We start from the raw sequence: 22,333 nt of genomic DNA on the forward strand, positions 1-22,333 counted from the left end.
AATGAAATGTTCTTACACATTTTTTGCTAGTTTTAAATTCAATTTCACATGCAACTTTTAAATGTAGATTTAATATGGGCTTAACTAATATTACTATATATATATATATATATATATATATATAATTCATAAATATCCCACTATTTTATGCTTCACTTCATCTTTATAGCTCAAAGCACTTCACAAAGCAAATAAACATCATTATCCCCATTTTATAGACAGGGAAACTGAGCCACAAGGATAGTGCTATAAATGATCCCAAACTCTACTGACTGATGGCATTCAATGGGTTACCACATTCTCTCCCCTTACCTTCCACCTGATCAGTCTCATTCTCCTGGCCTATCATTCTCCTTCCCCTCCTCTTCCTCCTCTCTTTTCTACCTCAGTCTCCCTATTTATTAAACCAATCTGCCAATAATTACTGCAGAGACTTAGAGATGGAGCAGGGAACTGCATGTGATGTTCCAAAGAACACAGGGTTTGTTTTTGCTCACTCACATTTCTTTCTGGTGCAGGATGGCCCAGCTGCAATAATGGAAGTGTGATCGAAGAATGTTAAATCAAGTGTCAGATCACGCTGACACCCAGAGCACTCACTCACCTGCTTGTTCCAAAGCAACCATTGTTGCCTGTTCGATTAAGTCACGTTCAATGAAGCTTCTGAAATCTTCACTATACACGCTAAGATCTGGTAGCTGGAATGTGTATATAGGCATCTCCAAAGGAAACTGTTCATTGCTGCATTCATTTGCTACATGTGATCGAGCAAGGGAGACTATGGCTGAGCTGGCATGAGAAATACCTCTGGAGAGTCGTTTTTCTGTGGAGGAACACAAGACATATTGAAGAAAGTAAGAACATTACAAAAAGAGTCATGATTTTATGACAATACTTCTTTATTCTAACAATTGGCAATTGGAAGGCGGTGGTACAATTGACAAGTGAGACCAGGAGGAATGCCTCTCCAACTTTCCTATGATGGTATTTTGTCAACAAATGAACTCATTCCAAATGCATCTCCATTTCCTTCATTTGTGGACTTACTATTCATTATTATTGTTATTTATTACCAGTTTGCTGGGCACTGTTAAACATAAAAGAACATATGGTTCCTGCCCTGAAGTTGTGCACATCACAGATGAATGTGGCTCTGACTGGACAGATTAACTTTTAAAATAATGAATGGTGAAAGAAGTGTTTCTGTAGAATTGGGGTTTGGAGAATTGTATTCCCAAGGATTTATTTGAAGAAATATATACTAGTGATTGTGACAGATCATAACCATTATATATTTTAAACCCCTACGTTTGGTTAACTTGTTATGGATCAAATGAAATTTAGCCCACAACTATCATCTCACATCACTCCAAACATCAAACATACCATATTCTGCTTTAATCTCAAAAGTCTACTCAGAAGTAATCTCAACATCATTATTCTGCTATAAAGACAGTTCGCTTTATATGCCCTGATCCTAGGAATAACTGGCAGTTCACAAAGAATGAAGACTCTTGCAAGCCTCTATTAAGGGAGAACCTTATTTTATAAAAAACCAAAACCACAAAAAACAAACAAACCAACCAACCCCCTATGGGACTCTTTGTCCTATTTTGCTATAAATTCTTATTGAAATTCAATGTAGTCAAGTGCAAGCTAATGCGCACTGAAAAAAATAATTTTAAGTACTCATACACGTCGCTAGTGTTAGGAAAGGGCCAGCTATTGATGTGACAGAACAGTGAAAACATCTACTCAACGTACAGAGGAGAGGTCAGCAAGGCAAACAAAACATAGAGATTTACAAAGAGTGGGCTATAAAGCACTACTGACAATATTATAATGCCAATATTATAGTTAGATGACACACCCTCACCAGGAACACTGTGTTCAGTTCCAGTAACCTTATCTCCAAAAAGACAGAAATAGAACAAGTCCAAAAACACGGTGGGAGGAAAAAAAGATTAGAGGCATGGAAAACCTTCTGTATGAGAAGACATTGAAAAGATGGAGAGGGTTTAAAGAGGAAATGAGCAAGAAGGGATCTGAGAGGGTTTTAGAAAATGATGACTGGATAAGAGAAGGTCAGTATCATGCACTAATTTACCTCTCCCAATAAACGCACAAGGAGTTATTTGATAAAACTGATAAAAGGCTATTTTTAAAGACAGAACAGAGGCCATCTGTGGAACTAACAGCCATAAAACATAATGGAGACCCAGAGCTTGGTAGCATTAAAATAAAAGACTAGACATGGATATATGGATAACAAGTATATCCACAGTTGCATCAGATAAACTTTTAAAATTATTTTAAGTTGTTGTACTTCAGCAAAAGTCAATGCTGACTGTTTGGCTTTAAGAAGAAACTCCTTAAAAGGCAGGTCCATTGTCTGGCCATGGCAGAAGAAACACAGCAGGCAACGGATGTGGTTTATTTAGATGCAACTTTATTCTCTTAAAATATATGGGTGTACCTGGCAATAAATTGTACAGTGCAGGTCATCATTGTTTCCTTAATCCTTTCCACATAATCCTCAACCTGGTCCCAGCCATCGCATAAGAGATTTAAGGGAGCTAGAAAAGGAGGGGGGTGTTGGCTCCCTGCTAAAACAGACATAGGAGCCCCAACCTCCTGTTTCCTCAGCTCCCTTAAGGGATGCTTTATTTTACCTCCTTTTCCAATCCACTTTATCCAATATCCATATCCCTTCCATAATGAAAATCTGCCCTGAACATCTGCCACAAGGAGGTGCCAGCAATTTTATTTGGCTGTGAACTCCCCCCAACCCCCTAACCCTGCAACCAGGCTCCACACATTCACTGATTCCTTCCTTAATATCAGACAAAAATAACCTCATTTCCCAGTCGGATAGGTGTACCCCATCCTCTGAATAACTTGCTTGCCAAGTAAGATATGTCTAGATGTGAAATTACCAACCCGCCTTGGGTATGTATGAATTTAGCCACCTCCTTCTTTGTATACCTCTTGGTCCTAACACTACCCCTGGAGGCTTCACTGCTCCCTGACACACCCTGCGCTGTAACATGTCAGACCAAATAGTTGCCACACACCCACCCCCGGAAAAATCTTGGATCTGCCCCAAATCCCTCTTATCAAGACAACCCCCTTACACCTTCCCAAATTATTTTCACCAATGTGAACAATAATCACATCCAGGGCCTGCTCCCAGCCTACCAAAGAGTGTACAAGGGGCATCAGCAGGTCCCAGAGCATGCCCCTCCTTGACTAATTCCCTCGCTTCTTGTAGAGTGCCCTTCCATCTATGCCAACTCAGAGATGCCTCACTAATGAGGCCCAGAAGTGAATTTGTGGGCCAAATGCACAATATTATGCCCACCCATCCAGTCCCCAAGAGGGGCCATACACCTGTGGGGGGATGAGCACAGCCAGCAATCCTGCCCCACTCACCCAGGTGCTTTCATTTAGTAGCACACTGGACTGACCCCCCATAATATGTGCTCCCGCTTGGTGGTGGTGGTGGGGAGAGCCCAGCCAGCTTGCTCAAGGGGACACCCACTCACTAGTCTGTCATATGGGGGGCACAGCCAGCCCCCCTCCACCTGCAAGAAGCCACTAGCCCTTCCTCTTCTGGCTCAGGCTGTTGCTGCTCTGTGCTTACTCCACTCCCCCAATGCTTCCCAGGCTGCCCACCACGCATGCTCCTGCACATGGAATTCGTGTGTGGGGGGGGGGAAAGAGAGTTTAGAGCTCAGCTAGGCCCTCAGCCCCCAGGCCCTTAAGGGGTCCACTCACCCAAGGAAAAGCTTCTGTGGGTGTGGTGGTGGAGGGAGGGAAGTAGTCACACTTATTTGAGTCCTGCCTCTGCTGCTCTTTCTGCCTCTATTGTGATCCTGGGATGAATCTGATTTCAGCCAGTCATTGCTCCTGGGTTCCCCTTCTTCTGTGCTCTGGTATGCTGACAGCACCCTCCCCCTGTTACTACCTGTTTCCCCTTCCTCCTGTGTGCTAGGTACCCTAACTCTGCACCCTCTCCCATGTGTCCCTATTGCATGCTGATCTGGAGCTGCTCCTTTTGCTCCAGTCTGCCTAGAAGAGGAAACCCTCCATTTCTGTGAGCTGCTGCCAGCCTGATATAGGTGAAAGAGAGCTTCTCCTGCAGCAGGGGCCGGTGGAGATAAATACCCCTCCACCTTCTGGTGGTCTGCTGGAAGGGTAGTACCCTCCCCCGCTCCCCACACCTAATCCAGCCTTTTCCTGTTCCTCCTCCAGTCTGTACAGGTAAACTTTTCCCCTTTCTGCTGCTAGTTGCAGGGGGATTCTTTAAAGGGACAACACCACCTTTTCTTCCAACTAGCCAGACAAGCGCACACTGCATAAAGTTGCAGTGAGCACATTTATAGGGTTTTCTTCACCTTCCTCTGAAACACTTGGAATGGGCCACCATCAAAAATAGGATGCTGAACTCAATGGACCTCTAGTCTGATCTGGAATGGCAATTCTTATGTTCAGTTCCTGGGTTCACCTGCAGCATGCTACAGTAACTATTAAGAAAAAATATTCCCAAAGTTTGGTGGAACATCTTGTTTGTTAGCATATTATAGCAACAGATGTTGGAAGTTAAATCTTAACATTCTAAGTCCTGTCTTCATTGATAAGCAATTAAAAACAAATGACAAAGAACAGCATAATAATAATAAAAATAATAAAAGAAAAAGTAAAACAGCTCTAAAATGGACTTTTCAGTTTTAATATTGAAGCCATTAACTGTTAGGGAACATACTGCCTAGTATTTTAAAAAATACTTAATATTCTTTTGACAATGCCTCTTTAATTAGTTATGCAGTGTTGCAATGATAGTTCTGAGCTGTCAGTCAGTGCCTTCCTTTGTTATCTGATACGTATAAATTTGTGAAGATATGTGCTGAAAAGCCACCTATTTTGCCTACGTTTAGTATTGTCTGAGATGCTTTGAAAGATATCTTTGGATAGTCCAAAATCTTACACTTACACACACACACACACACACACAATGGATTATGGACTCTAGAAAATATAATTCCTGAGATACAAAAAGTACTATGGATTCCTAAATGAAAGACTCCCTAAAAGTGTACAATGCAAGCTTTTTTCTTACTTTTATGTATAGCGTTTCACTATTCAGTATTCACTGTTGCTTTGTACAATCTGAATGAACTGTATAATCAAGGGACATTTACCACAATCATAATTCCCACTGGGTGACTTGAAAATACTGTACCTACATAGGCTGGATCATCTACGTCATCCCCCAATGCAAGACTTCCCCCTACAACATATTCAGTCTAGTTTTAAATGATTTAAGCAATAGGGCTTCTACCATTTATTTTGGGAGACAATTCGATAATTATGCAGAGCCCTCTGACAGAACATTCCCCTTGACGTCCAATATAATTTTTTCTTTGTTCAGTTTCCACTCATTATTCCTGTTGATATTCCTGGGACCAGTAATTTCTCTAGGCTGCCTGGTTTTTGTGCTTGTCCAAAATTAGTAGCTTTACCGTATGCCTCCCATTACCTTAGGTGTTGTTTTCACAAATTACAATATACAGTTTGAGAAGCAGACCACTTAGTGCACAGGTCTATGATCATGGAGACATTGAGTGACCATGGGCAACTTATCCAACCTCTCTAAGTATCCCTATTTATTTCACAGAAGTTGTGAGGATTTAGTTAGTGAGTGATTTTGGGCCAGATCTTTAGGCGCCAAAAGATGCAGGTTGGTGCCTAGTGGATTTACAAAGTACTTAGGTGAATTAGGTGCCTAACTCTGATTAGAGTTGGACATCTAATCAGAGTTAGGCACCTAATTAGAGTTGGACATCTAACCTGCTTAGAAGCTTTGGAAATCCCATTGGGTGCCTATCTGCATCCTCAGATGCCCAAATCTTTGTAAACTTGGTCCTTAGTGATCAGACAGTGAACATGTACAGTTCTGTAAATAAGAAACATTACTATACCATGTGAGCCTAACTCCACTCTCTGACATGCACACACAAATCCTGTTTATTTAAAAGGAGATGTATGGATGCATCACAGAGCATTTCTACTACCTTTCATCCTGAGAACTCAAATTACTTTGTAGATATGATATGCAGTGTTGTTGTAGCCATGTCGATATCAGCATATTACAGAGACACAGTGGGTAAGGTAATCTCTTTTATCAGACCAACTTCTGTTGGTGAGAGAGAAGATTTCAAGCTTACATAGAGCTCTTCTTCAGGTCTATCCTCAGTGGCAGACGCCGATGGACCTGAAGAAGAGCTCTGTGTGGCTCGAAAGCTTGTCTCTCTCACCAACAGAAGTTGGTCCAATAAAATATATTACCTCACCCACTGTGTCTCTCTCATAAATAATAATGAATTAACATTCAGAACATCCAAAAGTTTATTATTGCTAAAGCTGGTCAAAATTTTTCTAATTCTGAAATCCAAATGACATTCTTCAGCAAGTTTCTGAATGTTGAGATGAAGTTTTTGTTTCTTTTTTCCCTACACTTTTTAGCCAGCACTATTCACTACTCCCACTTGTAAATGAAGGAACTGAAGTACAGGGCAGGTTACGTGAATTGCTCTAGGAACACACTGAGTGACAAAGTTACTGTGAGCTCTGGTTAGGGTGACCAGATGTCCTGATTTTATAGGGACAGTCCCGATCTTGGGGTTTTTTTTCTTATATAGGCTCCTATTTCCTCCACCCCCTTTCCCGATTTTTCACACTTGTTGTCTGGTCACCCTAGCTCTGGCATCCAGTTTCCTTGTTTGTATCTGTAGGGCACTGCTTAAAGCAAACATGAAGTGGCCATTTCAATGTCAAACAAGTGATTTAAAAACGTTGACTTTTAGACAGTGGCCCAGGTCCTCAGCTGATGTAAACAGGCATAATTCATTGACTTCTAGCCCTTTATGTGTAGGTTTGCTTCTTTAACTCTGATTAATCCAGCACTTTAGACTGAGTCAAAAGAAGCCCTACAATTCCCTCCTCATGCCCTTCCAAAGCCTTGTTTTGGTCAGCAGGTACCAACTGAGGAAAGGCTGCTTCCGGAGTCCTTCAATGATGCTCCTTAAATTAGGAGTAGCAATAGCAATGCTGCCACCCTTCCCCAACCCTGCATCCTCAGAGGGAGTGTGTGTGTGGGGGTATTTGCCTGAGCCAGCGGGAGAAAGAAAACCCCTTCTCCGTTCTTTAAGGATTGCTGCACTGTCCCCCTCTTTGTGGGCTTGAGGAGAGGGATAGTGCTTAATTTGTGCAAGGGCTGATCCCTGACACTGCTAGGCTTGGCAGTTCATAGCTCCAGCACCTCTGGGCTTGCTGCATCAGTTATTAAAGTAAAAAAATGTACTTGAGCTCCGGCACCTATTTCACACTCATTCTGCACTGAGAAGCAGACCACTTAGTGCACAGGTCTATGATCATGGAGACATTCTGCATTGAGAAGAAAAGCTTCCTTCTCTTTGGGATTAGAAAAGGACTGGGGCTTTTGGTCCTTGTTGTGGGCTCATGCTAGTTACCTTGTTGGGGCTGAGAAGGAATTTTTCCCTCACTGCCAGAGTGGACTGGGCAAGGTGGGATTTTTCAGTGTTCTGTTGGTAGCCCAAGGACCCAGTGGATAGGTTAGCTTGCAAAATTCAGTGTGTTGCAACTTGGCAGGCACTCAGTGCAGGTACTTGTTCAATAAAGGGTCTAGTTCACTGATAAACCAGAACTGGAAGCAGATTAGGAGAAGGTATTTCCTAGAGAAGGTGGGTAATGGGGTTGCGGCTTCTAACACATGGTACAATGAAGAGAGAACCATGTTTTCCCTTCCCTCTTAACCCTCATATGGAGTGAGGGTAATAGGGTCGTAGCAACAGTGCTGCAACCAATACCCCAAAAGAAGGGTAGGGGCTGACAGCAGCCCTCCACCAGGTGGAATGGATTACAAAAGGATAGTCTGCGCTGGACAGCTCACAGTTACTTAATAAAGGCTTTTTTAAACCACATTCTTGTTGTCTTGTCTTTTTTCCTGTGGGGTCAGGGTCAAATTGTTGAGAAACAAAAAAGAATTATTTTCCTTTCCAACGCTTCTCACATACATGAATGCATCACCACTGTAGCACTTCTAGGGGCAGATCTTCAGCTAACAGGACTCAGGTCTAGATGGGTTTCATGACAACAAATTCCTGCCGGGTCACTAGTTACTTCTTTTTTTTTTAATGTGAGAAGCTGGCATTCCATAGATTAACCTTTAATGTAGGCCTCAACTCTTTGGTGAATTAAATGAGAAGAAACCTGTTACAACAGTCAGAGAGAGCAAGCAATTTGAATATGAAAAATAAATCCTAATGCTTATAATCATGTAATGGAAACCAACTGCTATAACTGAAAATTGTTCCTTTTTTTTCTTTCCTTTGTTTGAAATACTAATTCAATATCACCTTTTTATGGAGGTGGAATCAAGAGACTAAGGCATTTTCATGACAAAAGTTACTTCAACAGATGTCTTCTCCAGTGCCACCTTTATCATGTAATAATGATCAAGAAGTCAATGACCGAAATGATGGAACTTTCTCTGGACTCACGCACATGGGAAATTAGAAATGGGAAAAGTCTACAACTTCATCTAGCCCACTCCTCTCATAGTTAACGTCACACTGTCTCTAAAAAACCTAAATTTGAATACTTCAATTATACCTTAAAATCTACCGAACATCGGCAAAGATAAACTGGACTGAAAAACGTGCAATACAGGGCCCAACCCATCAGCATCTCCAGAAAGTTAATAACAATGACATAATTTATCTGGTGGCAGATAATTCAGTTCCTACTACCTGCATAATGTACTTTGATTATCCAAAAAGCTATTTGTCCACAAAGGCGGTCAAGTAGCTGCATTTACCTTGAGCAATGTCATCCTGTCTCTGCAGACTTGGTCGTTCAGTCTTGTTCACCTGTTGGGATGGGTCTCTTTCCTGCTGCTTGTAGTACTTCCCTTCATTAAACACCTGTGGCAGGTTGGCTGTGTGTACCTGTCGGAGCTGCTCATAGTCACTCAGAGCAGCGGTCAAATCCCAGTTTTTGCCTGCCAAAAGGTGGAAGGTAATATTCTGTTAACAATTATAGCTATGTCTGATATGACTAACAAAACTGCCATTCATTTTAGGGACATGGCTCATATAACTGAAAATGGATATAACTCTGAATAAAACATTAGAGAACTAATAGATATTTTTCTTTTAAAATCAACAATAATTGGGGACCCAACAAACCATGTGCACTTCAGAAGATACACAGATAGATATGGTCACTTCACCAGCTGCTGAATATTGCACTCTTTTTGCTTACGTTGTCTATCTAGTTAAGGCCTGATCCTACAAATAACACTCAGCCTTCTTACTGCAATTATTTTGTTTCCAGGATAAGGCCTTTAGATCATAATCCTTAGGGAGCAACTTGTCCACAAAGTGCCTACCATCATTTAGGGTTACTCAACCTCTCTCTCTCATTCTGTATATAAACCTATCCATTGGATCACATATGGCGCATTGTCCATTTATTCAATATACTTTACGGTCATAAAGAAAGTCACATTTAAAGGAGGTTTTTGTATATATTTTGCTGTGTATACTAGTACAATTTCTGCTGAAGGGAGTGAAAGATCACACACTGAGTGTGATTTAATTAAGAGCTAACAGTATTTATTTAAAACATCTGTTAAATTTTTGTTAACTTTAATTTCATGGATCAACTCCAATAAAAGCCTCTTACCCACCCCCGACTGAGTTATCATTATGAACTTTAAGCTGTTTTGTCTTAATTTGATATTGTTAACTGGAACTGCTCATACATTCAAATGAATCCTTAACCATAGAAAAGAACACATCTGCCTTTTATCATTCTATTCTTTGATGTACGACTAATAAAACAATTGCAACAGTAAAATGTTAATTATAACATCACTCAGTCTTAATTGTTCAGATCTACATCAGACTTTTGTTGTCTATATTACTTTGAGGAAAGCCATTTTAAAAACACTCACTGCCCACACTATCACAAGGATAAAAAAAAATGTAAAAGATCAGCCAGCGTTTTAATTATCATACATGCAACAAAAGCTACTTGAGCAAAACCAGTTGCTTAAACAGAAATTCTGTCTCTTCCTTTTTAGGAACAGAGCAGAGCATACAATAAACAAACTTGATCAATCCCGAGAATAGGGTTTTATTTGTTCATTCAAAGAAGAACTCGCATGCAAAACCAGCAGCATACATTACACGTGCCTTAAGATTGACTAGTTATGCAGTGTGTCTTTCACATGCCATAAGCCAAGCAAACATACTTAGATTAAGCCCTAACAATGGGGAAGTATTTTTTTCTAAGACTGTCCCAATGGGGCCAAAGTGGTATTTTTGCCACACAGATAAAAGTTTAGCACTCAACTGTATTTCTTGAAATTTAAAGCACACTCAGTGTTGCTAACCCTCGCCACTGGAAAATAATGAGTCAGACAACCCCCCCTCCCCCAAATCATGAGGATTTTTTTTTCAAATAAACATGGGTTCTCTTTATTTCCCTTCCAGTTTCTGAGCCTTTACGGTGCTCTCAGGTCACATATCTTGCTGACAGTGGGGGCCCCAGCAGCCCAGCTGAAAAAAAAAATCCTGACATTTGAGAGTTTTCTCATGAGATCATGAGTCCGGCTTAATTTTACTTAGAAATCACGTCTCTCCTGATTAATCCGTGAGAGTTGATACGTCTGCACATTACAAACAGCATTCTAGCCCTGCATTCCTAGCATACCCCAAACGCCTGATGAAGTTAGCAGGAATATGGAAGGAATGCAGGAGCCAGCCTATTTTCCTAATAATCTCTTCTCAAGGCCTCCGGAGGTCTGCTTTTACACTATGACAAAATCCAATCACCTTCTTTGGGAGTTTTGCCACAATAAAAGTGGAGCGTGGTCTCTGGGACTTGATTGAAGTGCACTGCATTGTAATTCTGAATTGTGTAGTTAGGCTCCATCAAATGATATGGCAGATAAACGTGCTACGGCAGACTTGGAATTAAAAAAAAAATCACAGAGAAGTAAGTGGTTTCTTTCTTTTCAAATCTCCTCAGTACACCTGGACATCCGTAGCTGCTTCCCACATGAGACAGCCAGTCAGCAGCAAAACATGATATCTTAAAGCAGCACTGACACAGGCAAAGACCATTAGTTTAATTTTTTTCTGTTTCCTGCAGTTCCTAGACATCTGGATGCAGGCAAATCCTCAACCAAGAGTGTATGCCAAGAGGCCCTCCAGATCAATGAAGTCGTGAATCAGGATATTAGCCAGCCTGAATGGCTGGCATAGGCTTTTTCAATCATCTTTCACCAAGTATATTCTTCCCACACATCCTTCCCACATATCCACCCCATGGCAGCTGTGTGACTGCACTCCCTCTTGGTGGGAATTGCAATAATGTTCCATAAACCACCCTATAGCAGTGATTGAATCGAGAAAAAAGTACTGACCATAATCAACACAATAACCCCTCTCACCGCCTGGGCCTAAAAGAGACTTTCTTCTTTTCAATTGCCTTTTTCCTGCCAGGAAAATACAATAATAGATGTTCTACTTTCCCTGTTGCCCATGAAAAAGAGCAGAAAGCCAGAAGTGAGAAAAAGGAAGAAGTAGGAGGGCAGGAAGAGAAACCTGGAGGCAATATAGAGCATGAGAGAGGATGTGGGAGAAAATGAGCAAGAGATGTAGAGGAGAGTGAGGTTATGTATAGTTTTGAAGGTAAGAAGCGGGAATTTGAATGTAATGCAGTAAGGGGCAGGTAAATAGCAAAAAGATCCAGTGAGAAGGGTGATCTGGCTGGAACACCAGTAAACGACTGTAGCAGTAATGTACAGACAGAGGCCAGAGAAGTTACAATATCAAGACAAGAGACAAAAGATTTTTGCAATGGGGATAATAAGGAAAAAGGATCAATTTTGATGATATTAAAGAGGAACATGCTATAGGATTAATTAAGAAACCAAGCAGGGCTCATGTAGAGACAAGAGTCAGAGGACTTGTCTGTAAGGTAAAGTTTTATCCTCCTCATTCTCTTTGAGACTTAACCCTTATAATTTGAGAGCTAACAGCTTTTTTTCCTTTTCTCGCTTCAGCAACGTTTAATTGTTATAAGCGGACATGATACAGATTTTGATACCTGGTTTACACTGACTGCTAAGATATGACAAAGTGTTATATTTGAAAAAGATGGTAGACAAACCTGCATGCAATTGTGATCTTGGGAGATATACAAGGCTGTTAATGGATGCAGATAAGAGAGATGGTGAAGAGGGAAGAATTCCATTTTGTGGAGAAACAGGGTGTAATGGAGATGCCCGAGAGGTGGAGATGTGAGAGTGAAGAATGGAGCTTGGGGGTCAGGCATTCGATTTTGAAATCATCAATATGCAGATGGTAACAGAAACCAGAGGAGCAGATAAGGCCAGGAGACTAAGGACAAAACACTGAGGGATACTAATGGGGATGGGAGACTGAGATATAATTTAAGGTGGTGCTGAAGGAAGAGCAAAGAGAGGAGAAACGAGAGTGATCAGTAGTGTCAAAGGCAGTAGATATTCTTGAAATCTAAGTTCACTTTTGACTTACCTATGAGAGAGATCATTAGTCACCTTGGTGAGGGAGAAAGATTAGAGGGGATCAAAGAGCATGTTTAGTGATTTTCCACACAAAAGTAAAGGAAGAGAGTTGTTGGAGAAGTAGGAGTATTAACAGTATTTTCTCCATTAGAAACACCACACTTTACGGTATACAGTGTACTACTGTAGTTCAGATTTTGATGAATAAATGCATACCGGTTGGTGTGGACTTCAAAGCACTTGATAAAACTTGAAAGACGACTTTGTCATCTCAGATAAAAGAATTGCTCTTCTAATTGAGAGTATAAAAACAAACTATTTCAAATCAGTCTTTTTGGATAGTTTCCAGATGCTGCTCATGTTACTTGTTTACACCACCTATTAATCTGGTTTTTGAAATGGACTGACATCATGGAAGTCCTTTATTTAGGCTACTTTTACGAAAAGTGTTCTGACACTGAATGATGCATAGTCTTGAATAGCTGGCTTTTATGGAAGCAGTGGAGGACATTGTGCAAAGAATACAACTGTTTGAGACAAAACACTGGCACTTCAGGGTGAAAGATGGTGTGTTATTTAACAGTAACTCTGCAAAGTCCTATCACAGTTCTATGAATAGCAGTTCATCAGATACAGCAGCACGTAAGTGTATCTTGAACATGAAGGATGTAGGGTTGTCAGCTTAAGCAACACTCCATGAAAAAATATGCACTGAGCTTGTGACAGTTGCAGATGAGCTGTAATCATTAACACCAAGTTGCAAATAATCTAATTTTGGATTTCTGTGTCACAGCTGAAAATGAATCTGTCAGAATGTGCTTCAAATGGCCAAAAAGTTTTTCTAAAGCCTATAGGGGAGGAAAACCCCTTCTGTGTATCCTTGTTTCAGCAAATGAACATAGAATTTGTAAGATCAGTGAAGGGTTCCCACAATGTTAACAGAGGGCTCCCTCAAAAAATGTTCTGTGCCACCCAGCAACACACAGGACATTCCCTGGATAGAATACTCTTCCCCATCAAAAATTTCAATCAGTTCCATGCTGCACCTCACCCCTGCTTCATAATCCTATTAACACTTCTGCTATAACCCCCCTCGATGAGGAAACTGAGGCACAGACATGCATTTGGTGTTTTATGGTTTTGCATAATTGGTACTCTCCTGATTCAGCACAAAAGAACATAAAGGTGTTGGACTGTGCAAGGTACATGTGGGCTGACAGCTGCAGAACTGAAAGAAGTAAACTGTAATCAGAAGCTTCACACCGTTAGGAGTGGAGTTCTGGAAGAGGTGGCTGTTTAAGTACCAGGGAGTCTGAAGGGTCAGCGCTGCAAAAGGGGGGCTAAGCAGCTGGACAGCGGGTTCCAATACTCATAGGGGTTGCTAGATAGAAGGTCTGTGCCCTGAGGGTGTGCTTAGGGCCCCTGAGATTGGGGCAAGGTCTGGACTCTGTTCAGGCTCCAGAAGCTTGAAACACCCTAGGGACCCAGAACACAGAGGCTTGGATTTCCCTCGTAGTAGTCCTAATGGGTGGCTAGGAACGGGCGCTTGCTAGGATCTGTGATAGAGCTCACATTAAAAATCGTAGGATTGTTTCAGCAAGGTCACTCTGTCCCTCCTATTGTCTCTACAGGTCCGTGAATCACAGCTTTTCTCTAAACAAATGCCAAGCAGACACGTTGCCCAAATGCTAACAAATCTTATCCTACTTTACTGAACTCAGGCCTATTACCATTGTATGCTTTAAATTTGAAAGACAAACAGTTTAAATCCATCTCTGCAATCAAATTTAGTGAATCCTTTTGGTATATTAAATTTAATTAAGTTTTAGGACTTGTAAAGTTGAGTGAGAAATGAATTATCTTGGTCAAGAGAAATAATGCTATTACTGAACACTTATTGTGAAAACACCTGCATGTGCTACATGAGTCAGCAGGTGTAAAAGTTAACAGGACTGAAAGGTGTCTGTTATAAAACCACTGGAGAGATTACTGCAACTTTACTACCATTCCTAATGTTCAGTTATTTCTGTGGCTTTGCTTACTTAACAGTTAGAGGTCTGAATTCCCAAACAATTCAGTAAAGATTAGGAGTCAACAGTCACTGGATTCACAAACAAGTGCCCCTGGTTGCCAGGAGACAGAACTGGTGTTTGTTAGAGAGAAGTATATGGAAAAATGCAACAAATAAAGCAGAGTAAAGGATAGAAAATATACTGTCTGACAGACATTTGGTTCTGAATTAATTAGTGTCAGAGATAGCAGATCAAAGGGAAAATTAAAAATAAAACCAGGTACAGGTGTAGGCGAGAATTTCTCTCAAAAATAATACTGTCTGAATACATGAACAGGAAGATATGTCAATCAGAGTAAAAACAAAAGGCAGAGATCAAGCAATATATAATTACACAATAGAAAGGAAATCTCCTTAAAGTAGATTAGTAAAGCAAGGTAGTGTCTGAGTAGCTTACTGGTACTGTGTTAGGGAAGAGTCTGGTAGAGTACAGTATTTTATCACAATATGTAGAGATGAATAAACTGGGCAAAATAAAATCCCAACTAATGCCCAAGACTATGTATGAGATCCTCTAACCTGGTTTGGAACAATTGGTCTCTTCCAATAAGAGGGAAACGTCTAGTAGAAACCCCAAACACCTTTCCTCTATTCGCATTTGTCCGCATACTTATGTTTCCAAAGAAGGAACAAAGTTGGGCTCAGAATCTACCCCAGATGTATTTCAGGTAGGGCTGTCAATTAATCGCAGTTAACTCATGCGATTTACTCAAAAATTGTGATTAGTCACAGTTTTAATTGCACTGTTAAACAATAGAATATCAATTGAAATTTATTAAATATTTTGGATCTTTTTCTACGTTTTCATATATATTGTATTTTGTGTTGTAATTGAAATCAAAGTGTAAAAATGATAAAAGAAATAGTATTTTTCAATTCACCTCAGACAAGTACTGTAGTACAATCTCTTTGTCGGGAAAGTGCAACTTACAAATGTAGAAATTTTTTGTTACATAACCGCACTCAAAAACAAAACAATGTAACACGTTAAGCCTAAAAGTCCACTCAGTCCTACTTCTCGTTCAGCCAATCACTAAGACAAACAAGTTTGTTTACATTTGCAGGAGATAATGCTACCCTCTTCTTGTTTACAATTTCACCTGAAAGTGAGAACAGGCATTTACATGGCACTTTTGTAGCTGGCATTGAAAGGTATTTGGCCACCATTCCGGAGGACATACTTCCATGCTGATGATGCTTGTTAAAAAAATATGTTAATTAAATTTGTGACTGAACTCCTTGGGGGAGAATTATATGTACTCTGTTCTGTTTTACCCGCATTCTGCCACATATTTCATGTTATAGCAGCCTCATATGATAATGCAGCACATGTTGCTCATTTTAAGAACACTGTCACTGCAGATGTGACAAAACGCAAATAAGGTACCAATATGAGATTTCTAAAGATAGCTACAGCACTCGACCCAAGGTTTAAAACTCTGAAGTGCCTTCCAAAATCTGAGAGGGATGAGGTGTGGAGCATGCTTTCAGAAGTCTTAAAAGAGCAACACTCCGATGCGGAAACTATAGAACCCAAACCACCAAAAAAGAAAATCAACCTTCTGCTAGTGGCAGCTGACTCAGATGATGAAAATAAATATGCATCAGTCTACACTGCTTTGGAATGTTATCGAGCAGAACCTGTCATCAACATGGATGCATGTCCTCTGGAATGGTGGTTGAAGCATGAAGGGACATATGAATTTTTAGCACATCTGGCACATAAATATCTTGTAATGCCGGCTAAAACAGTGCCATGAGAACACCTGTTCTCACTTTCAGGTGTCATTGTAAACAAGAATTGGGCAGCATTATCTCTTGCAAATGTAAACAAACTTGTCTGTCTAAGCAATTGGCTGAACAAGAAGTAGGACTGAGTGGACTTGCAGGCTCTAAAATTTTACATTGTTTTATTTTTGAATGCAGGTTTTTTGTTTTTGTTTTTTTTTAACATAGCTCTACATTTGTAAGTTCAACTTTCATGATAAAGAGTACAGTACTCAGTACTTGTATTAGGTGAATTGAAAAATACGATTTCTTTTGCAGTACAAATATTTGTAGTAAAAATAAATATAAAGTGAGCACTGTACACTTTGATTTCAATTACAACACAGAATAAAATCTATTTTAAAATGTAGAAAACATCCAAGATACTTAAATAAATGGTATTCTATTATTAACAGAACAATTAATCATGTTTAATTTTTTTTAATCGCACGATTAATTGCGATTAATTTTTGTAATTGCTTGACAGCCCTAATTTCAGGTGATTAAAGCTCTCTGCCCTCAGAGGCTGGGCTTACTGTTCCTTCTTCTAGGCCCCTTCTGAATCTCTCAAGGAGTGGGCTGGTGTTCAAGAATGAACTTCCCAGAAACCTGATGCCTTGGGACCAACTCAACCTGGATGGGGAGGTCCCATAGACCAACTGCTTCCTACTGCATGGGATCCACATGAGCAATGGGTCTATATTTCCACTAGAGGACATAGCTGGGAATATCAGAAGAGAACCTAGAGCAGGTCTGCTTCAGAAGTGTTAACAATGAGGAGGGGACTGGCTTTGAAGGCCCCTTATTGTACTTGCCAGAGTCAGTGATGCCTGTGCTGGGTCCAGGTCACTCCTCACTCAGCCAGAAAGGAAGTAGAGGGGGAGGAGGTTCTTAGGCTTTGCACTCAGCAATGGTTGCTGCTGCTGCTGCTGCAGGCTCCAAGCACATAGGTATGATCTTCCACCTGCTGCCTTCCCAGTATCACTCTCCTCAGAGATGGGGGAAGCCACTTGCCACCAAAGATGGCTTCTCTGGTGGAATGGAGTCAAGGTGACCTCAGTGGGAATGGGGTTGAGGTGACCTCAGATGGACCTCCTTTAAAGACCCTCACCACTTCCCTTCCCCTCCAATGAGACACTAGATAAGAGGAGTGGAGCAGGAGAAACAGATCTTGATGTTTATCCTTGGCATTTTCTGACTTTCTGAGCAGCACTAGCCATGGCAGGATCTCAAAAGGTTAAGCGTAGCTTGGGGAAAGCACCCCCAAAAGACAAATGCAGCCTTGGGACACGACTGGGAATTAGATGGCAAATTACTAAGCTAAACTGCTAGTCGAAAATGTGAAATAAAATGATGGAATTTTCCTCAGAAAAGCTCTGCAGGAGGGAGGTTTGGGATAAGCTGCCCACCTGCCACTGTGGAAGTAGAAACAAACTGGAGGGCACTCCAGTGGGTGGGACATTCCCCTGTTACCAGTGACTGGCAGGGTTTGGTTCTGCTCCCAGTACAAACTGTCTGAAGTATCCATTATAACAGGTCTGTGCATTTCAGCGTGATGAAAAATGTACAGTACTTGCATAATTATTTCCCCCTAGTCTGAACTAGAATAAATTGTGCTAATAGAAAAGTCAGAGGTTTGCTCATTTTCTATTTTAAAATACCACCACCACTACCTTGGATTTTACATTAAATATTCCCTAATGCAGATTATTTAAAATCCAATCAAACTAAATACTGCAGATTTAAAAAAAGTTATAAACTGTGGCTGCACTCTTGGAAGAGTTCCAATGTGATCTTCTGACACAGCGTTGATTTACTTCTAGCTCACTCTGCATTTTAACGAGCTTATCAGCTTGCAGAGGTGAAATGGAAAAGCAGTAGAGTTTTGCACTTTGACATTTAAAGCTTTGTACTTTAGCATTTAAAGCTTTGCTTTAGGGACCCTACATATCACAACCTTTTGGGGGAAAGCATACTCATTCTTCAGAAATGCAATAGGTAATCATACCTAAGCTTTTCAATGATTACCGCTGTACCTAGGTATGTTTTCCCTTATTATTTTGAAATATAAAAATAGTCCACATATAAGGAATGTAAAATATTTATCCACTTCATTTGTCATGTATTCTTCCTCCAGAGAAATTTCAGAATTGATTGTGTTATAAGGAGAGGGGGAGAGAGACAAATGTCTAGACTTCCTAGCAATATAGCACATAGGGTGAACAGATGTCCTGATTTTATAGGGACAGTCCTGATATTTGGGGCTTTTTCTTATATAGGCTCCTATTACCCCCGTCCCGATTTTTCGCACTTGCTATTTGGTCAGCCTAATAGCATGTGAGTAGCCCCATTCAAGTCAATGAAACGTCTCACATGCTTCAAAGTTAAGCACAGGCTTTGCTGGATCAGAGCCAGTGTTCTAGCACATGAGGCTGTACACGTATATAATACATACATTAATAATAATATCTAGCTCTTATATAGCACTTTTCATCCAGCTGGCAATGTATGTTGGGGGTGGGGACGGATGTGAAGAATGGAGGGGAACATGAATGACAGGGGATCAGCTGCAGCAATATTTTTAGTTAGGTGTTCCCCCACCACTAAAGTAGCTCACTATGGCTATCATGGGTAATGAATTCATTACATTTTCATTTCTTAAAAAAGAGCTAATATATGATTACCCAGACAAGATTGGGGACCCTTATTTTTAATTAGCAACAATAGGAATAATACAACTATAAAATCCCACACACAGCTTTCAAAATTCAGCCTACTCCAAAATGTTAAAGAAGGCGCTTGAAAGGTCACTAGCACTACTTGATTTAGCTGTAAACAGGATGTAATTTGAGATGAAGAATTGGGGAAGATCTAAGTAATACTGACTATAGTGGAGGCAGATTTTCAACAAAGGAAATTAAAAAGAAGAGCAAGAAATTTTGGCTAAAACTATATAGGATGAAAGTGTATAAGACAAGGTCACAGAGGGGTGAGAAGAAATTATTTAACAACAAATTACAGTATTATACTATCTGCGTTAGTTGAGTGAGTACTATTTACCACAGGTGGTAATAAAGAGACCCAATATGAATGAACATGAAGTTTCAAAAAAGCAATAAAGAAGCATATGTGAAGTGCTACACATCACAGAGAAGACAGCTAGGAACTAATTACAGAATGAAGTGTATAAGAGTATAAAAATAATACACATAGAAGCATAAAGAGAAAAGGACATCAAACAAGAGGCTAAGCTAACAGGTTTTTCAAGCCTACAAGGAACAAAAAGATCAGAGGAAGAGATTGCCATGTTGAAAAACCTTCCTTATACGAAGAGAAATTTTGTGTGTGTGTGTGTGGGGGGGGGGAAATATAGCAAAACAATTAAAATTGGCACAATTTGCTTTTTAGTTTGTTCTCTAATTAGAGTTAGCACAAAAGATAAAACTAGGGTTGCCAACTTTTGGATGAATTCCTAGAGATTTCATCACGAGACATGATCTTTAATTAAGGATTAATCTTTATTTCCTGGAGACTCCAGGACAATCCTGGAGGTAAAACACACCCTACTTAGCATTTCACAGTTCTTTGAAAGGCATCGTTCAAACTGGACAGCAATGAGTGGGGCCAATCCATCCTCCATTTTGGGAAGGTGGAGCAGGGAACGAAAGAATCTTTGTTTAAATATTTTTGTCTTTGTTTATATTTGTGTATTTAATAGATGAGTGCTTAGATCCCATTTCTGCAATGAGTTCAGAGTGAGCATCCTCCTGCACAGAGCCCTCTAAAGCCAATGGGGCTTTTCAGGGCAGAAGGATTTGCTTGCACGGAGCTCATTGCAGGGCTGGGGCCTAAGAGAGCTAGAATTTAGATGATGATTATGTGAATACTGTCGCTGTAGGAAATGTTTCACATAGTCTCATGACCTAACAAAGAATTCTGGAAAAAACAAAACCACATGAAAGGCCAGCATATTTGAGTCTGAGATTATTTTAAAAAGATATACTCATAACCCCACCCTTTCCCCTTCCCCATCCCCACCAGTGCATTAGAGTCCACAAGCTACATGCTGTTGATTTGGACCCTTAGTTATTCAACTCTTTGGGCCATATTTTTGTTTGTGAAAAACCCTATTGTAAAACTTTACACTTCCAGTGTGTGTCACAATAAATCACAACCACCACATCAAGCTGCCAGAAATAAATCATTGCAAAAAGCAGACAAGCCCCCTCAGCTCTCCACCTGCAATATCAGTAATGGTCCTGCTGCCAGATAAAACTCATCACAGTTCTACACCATTGCAAACATTATTTCCTGCAAAACATATAGTAGGAACATTTCCCGTGAGAAACCAACATGTGAGGTCACTCTGTATATTAAGAAATCCACTGAATGACAACTGTCCCCATAAATATCTGTAAAACCACAGCATGCTGTTAGGAGGGGAACACATTGTTCTAGCCTCTTAAACTGACCCAACACTCTAAATGAGTCTACAATGTAGTTCAAGAACTAATCAATAAAACAGACACAGACATTTTGGGCAGAAAACTTTTGATTCATCTAATTCTCCCCTTTAAGAATGACAAGCCCACCTGAAAGAAGGTATAACCACAGAGATTTATGGGTCACCAGTCAGCTATCCATCCTGAATGCCTTCAGAATTATGTTTGGCAAGCCAAACAGTATAGCTTTAAAAATAATTAAATAGCTGCCCCTGGAACCTGAACGACTATAAAGGTTCTTAGGTCAGCCATCACCGTAGATTTTGAGCACCTTCCTAGAATTAAAAACAATATGATATCAATCTACTTGCCAAGCAGGTAGGAGTAAGTTATGTGATTAGATTGTTGGGTGTTGCGTGTGTATATGCCTGCATGTATGTAAGAGGAACTGCATATGTATAAAAGGAAAGTCAAGACGAAGAATTGAATTTTACGTTTTTTTCTGAACATGGTAAGTCCTACTGAGGCCTGAGAAAGTTTCATAGCCTAGGTCCAGCTGTAAGAGTTCTGTCTCCTGCACCCATGAATCTTTTTCTAAGTCACCAGCTGGATGCCAGGAGAATGTAGCTGTTATGGGCAGTCACAGAGGACAAAAGGTGAACTCTCAGATAGAAAAGAACAATCCCATGAACAGTTGCTAATATTAAGGTAAGGACTGTGAACTGGACTCTGTATTCATTGCAGATCCAGTGCAGGAATGCAGTGCACCAGGATGAAGGGTCCATGGCAATCTCTGTTGCTAAATGATGTTTTGTACCAGTTGAGGTTTTTCAGGGTGACTTCATTCCTAGGTAAAATGACTCGGCCATTGATTGATTTGACCGAAGGCAAATGCCCTCAGTAGTGAGGGATGTTACAGGAGAGAGAAGTTCTTTGGAGTTCTTCCCTCCTATCAGCATCCCCTTAGTCCTGCCTGTTTCCAGCCTTAGCTAGCTGCTCTCCATCCAGATGCAAGGCATTGAGAAAGATAAGCCCTGGTGTTCTTTACAGATGATGTTGTTGAGCTGAATGTTGTCTTTGTACTACTGGTACTTCATCTGTTAGTGTCAATAGCTCTCTGAAGACCTTGTTGATGTTGATTAATATGTGAGAGAGGACTGTGCTTTGTGAGATTCTGTGGGTTGAGGAACAGTTGCCCAGAACTTACCATCTGAGTTCAGTATTCACAAACTTAAAACAAGAAGGTACATTATGATCATTTTCTCTGTCCACCAGACTATCACAGAGCATTGAATTCACCCAGTGATTCTAGTATCTAGCCCAAGAACTTTGTCTAAACTAAAGCACCTTTTAATGAAAGGCGTTCAAGCTTTATTTTAAAGGTTCCAAGTGATGGAGTATTTACCACACCTT

The 22,333-nt window shown here is 40.4% G+C and overlaps 1 protein-coding gene across 6 annotated transcripts in view; it reads right to left on the reverse strand.

Moving 5' to 3' along the window:
• OTUD7A (OTU deubiquitinase 7A) overlaps nucleotides 1-22,333 on the reverse strand; it is a 402,354-nt gene that overhangs the window by 75,187 nt on the left and 304,834 nt on the right. For all 6 annotated transcript variants that reach the window (XM_044980928.1, XM_044980927.1, XM_044980929.1 and 3 more), the window contains 2 exons: nucleotides 8,900-9,082; nucleotides 605-823 (listed from right to left, as the gene is read on the reverse strand). In XM_044980928.1, the coding sequence (XP_044836863.1) occupies nucleotides 605-823; nucleotides 8,900-9,082 (402 nt within the window). The remainder of the gene's footprint in view (nucleotides 1-604; nucleotides 824-8,899; nucleotides 9,083-22,333) is intronic.

Source organism: Mauremys mutica, chromosome 11 (assembly GCF_020497125.1).
Source record: "Mauremys mutica isolate MM-2020 ecotype Southern chromosome 11, ASM2049712v1, whole genome shotgun sequence".
In the NCBI taxonomy this organism is placed as follows: Eukaryota; Metazoa; Chordata; order Testudines; family Geoemydidae; genus Mauremys; species Mauremys mutica.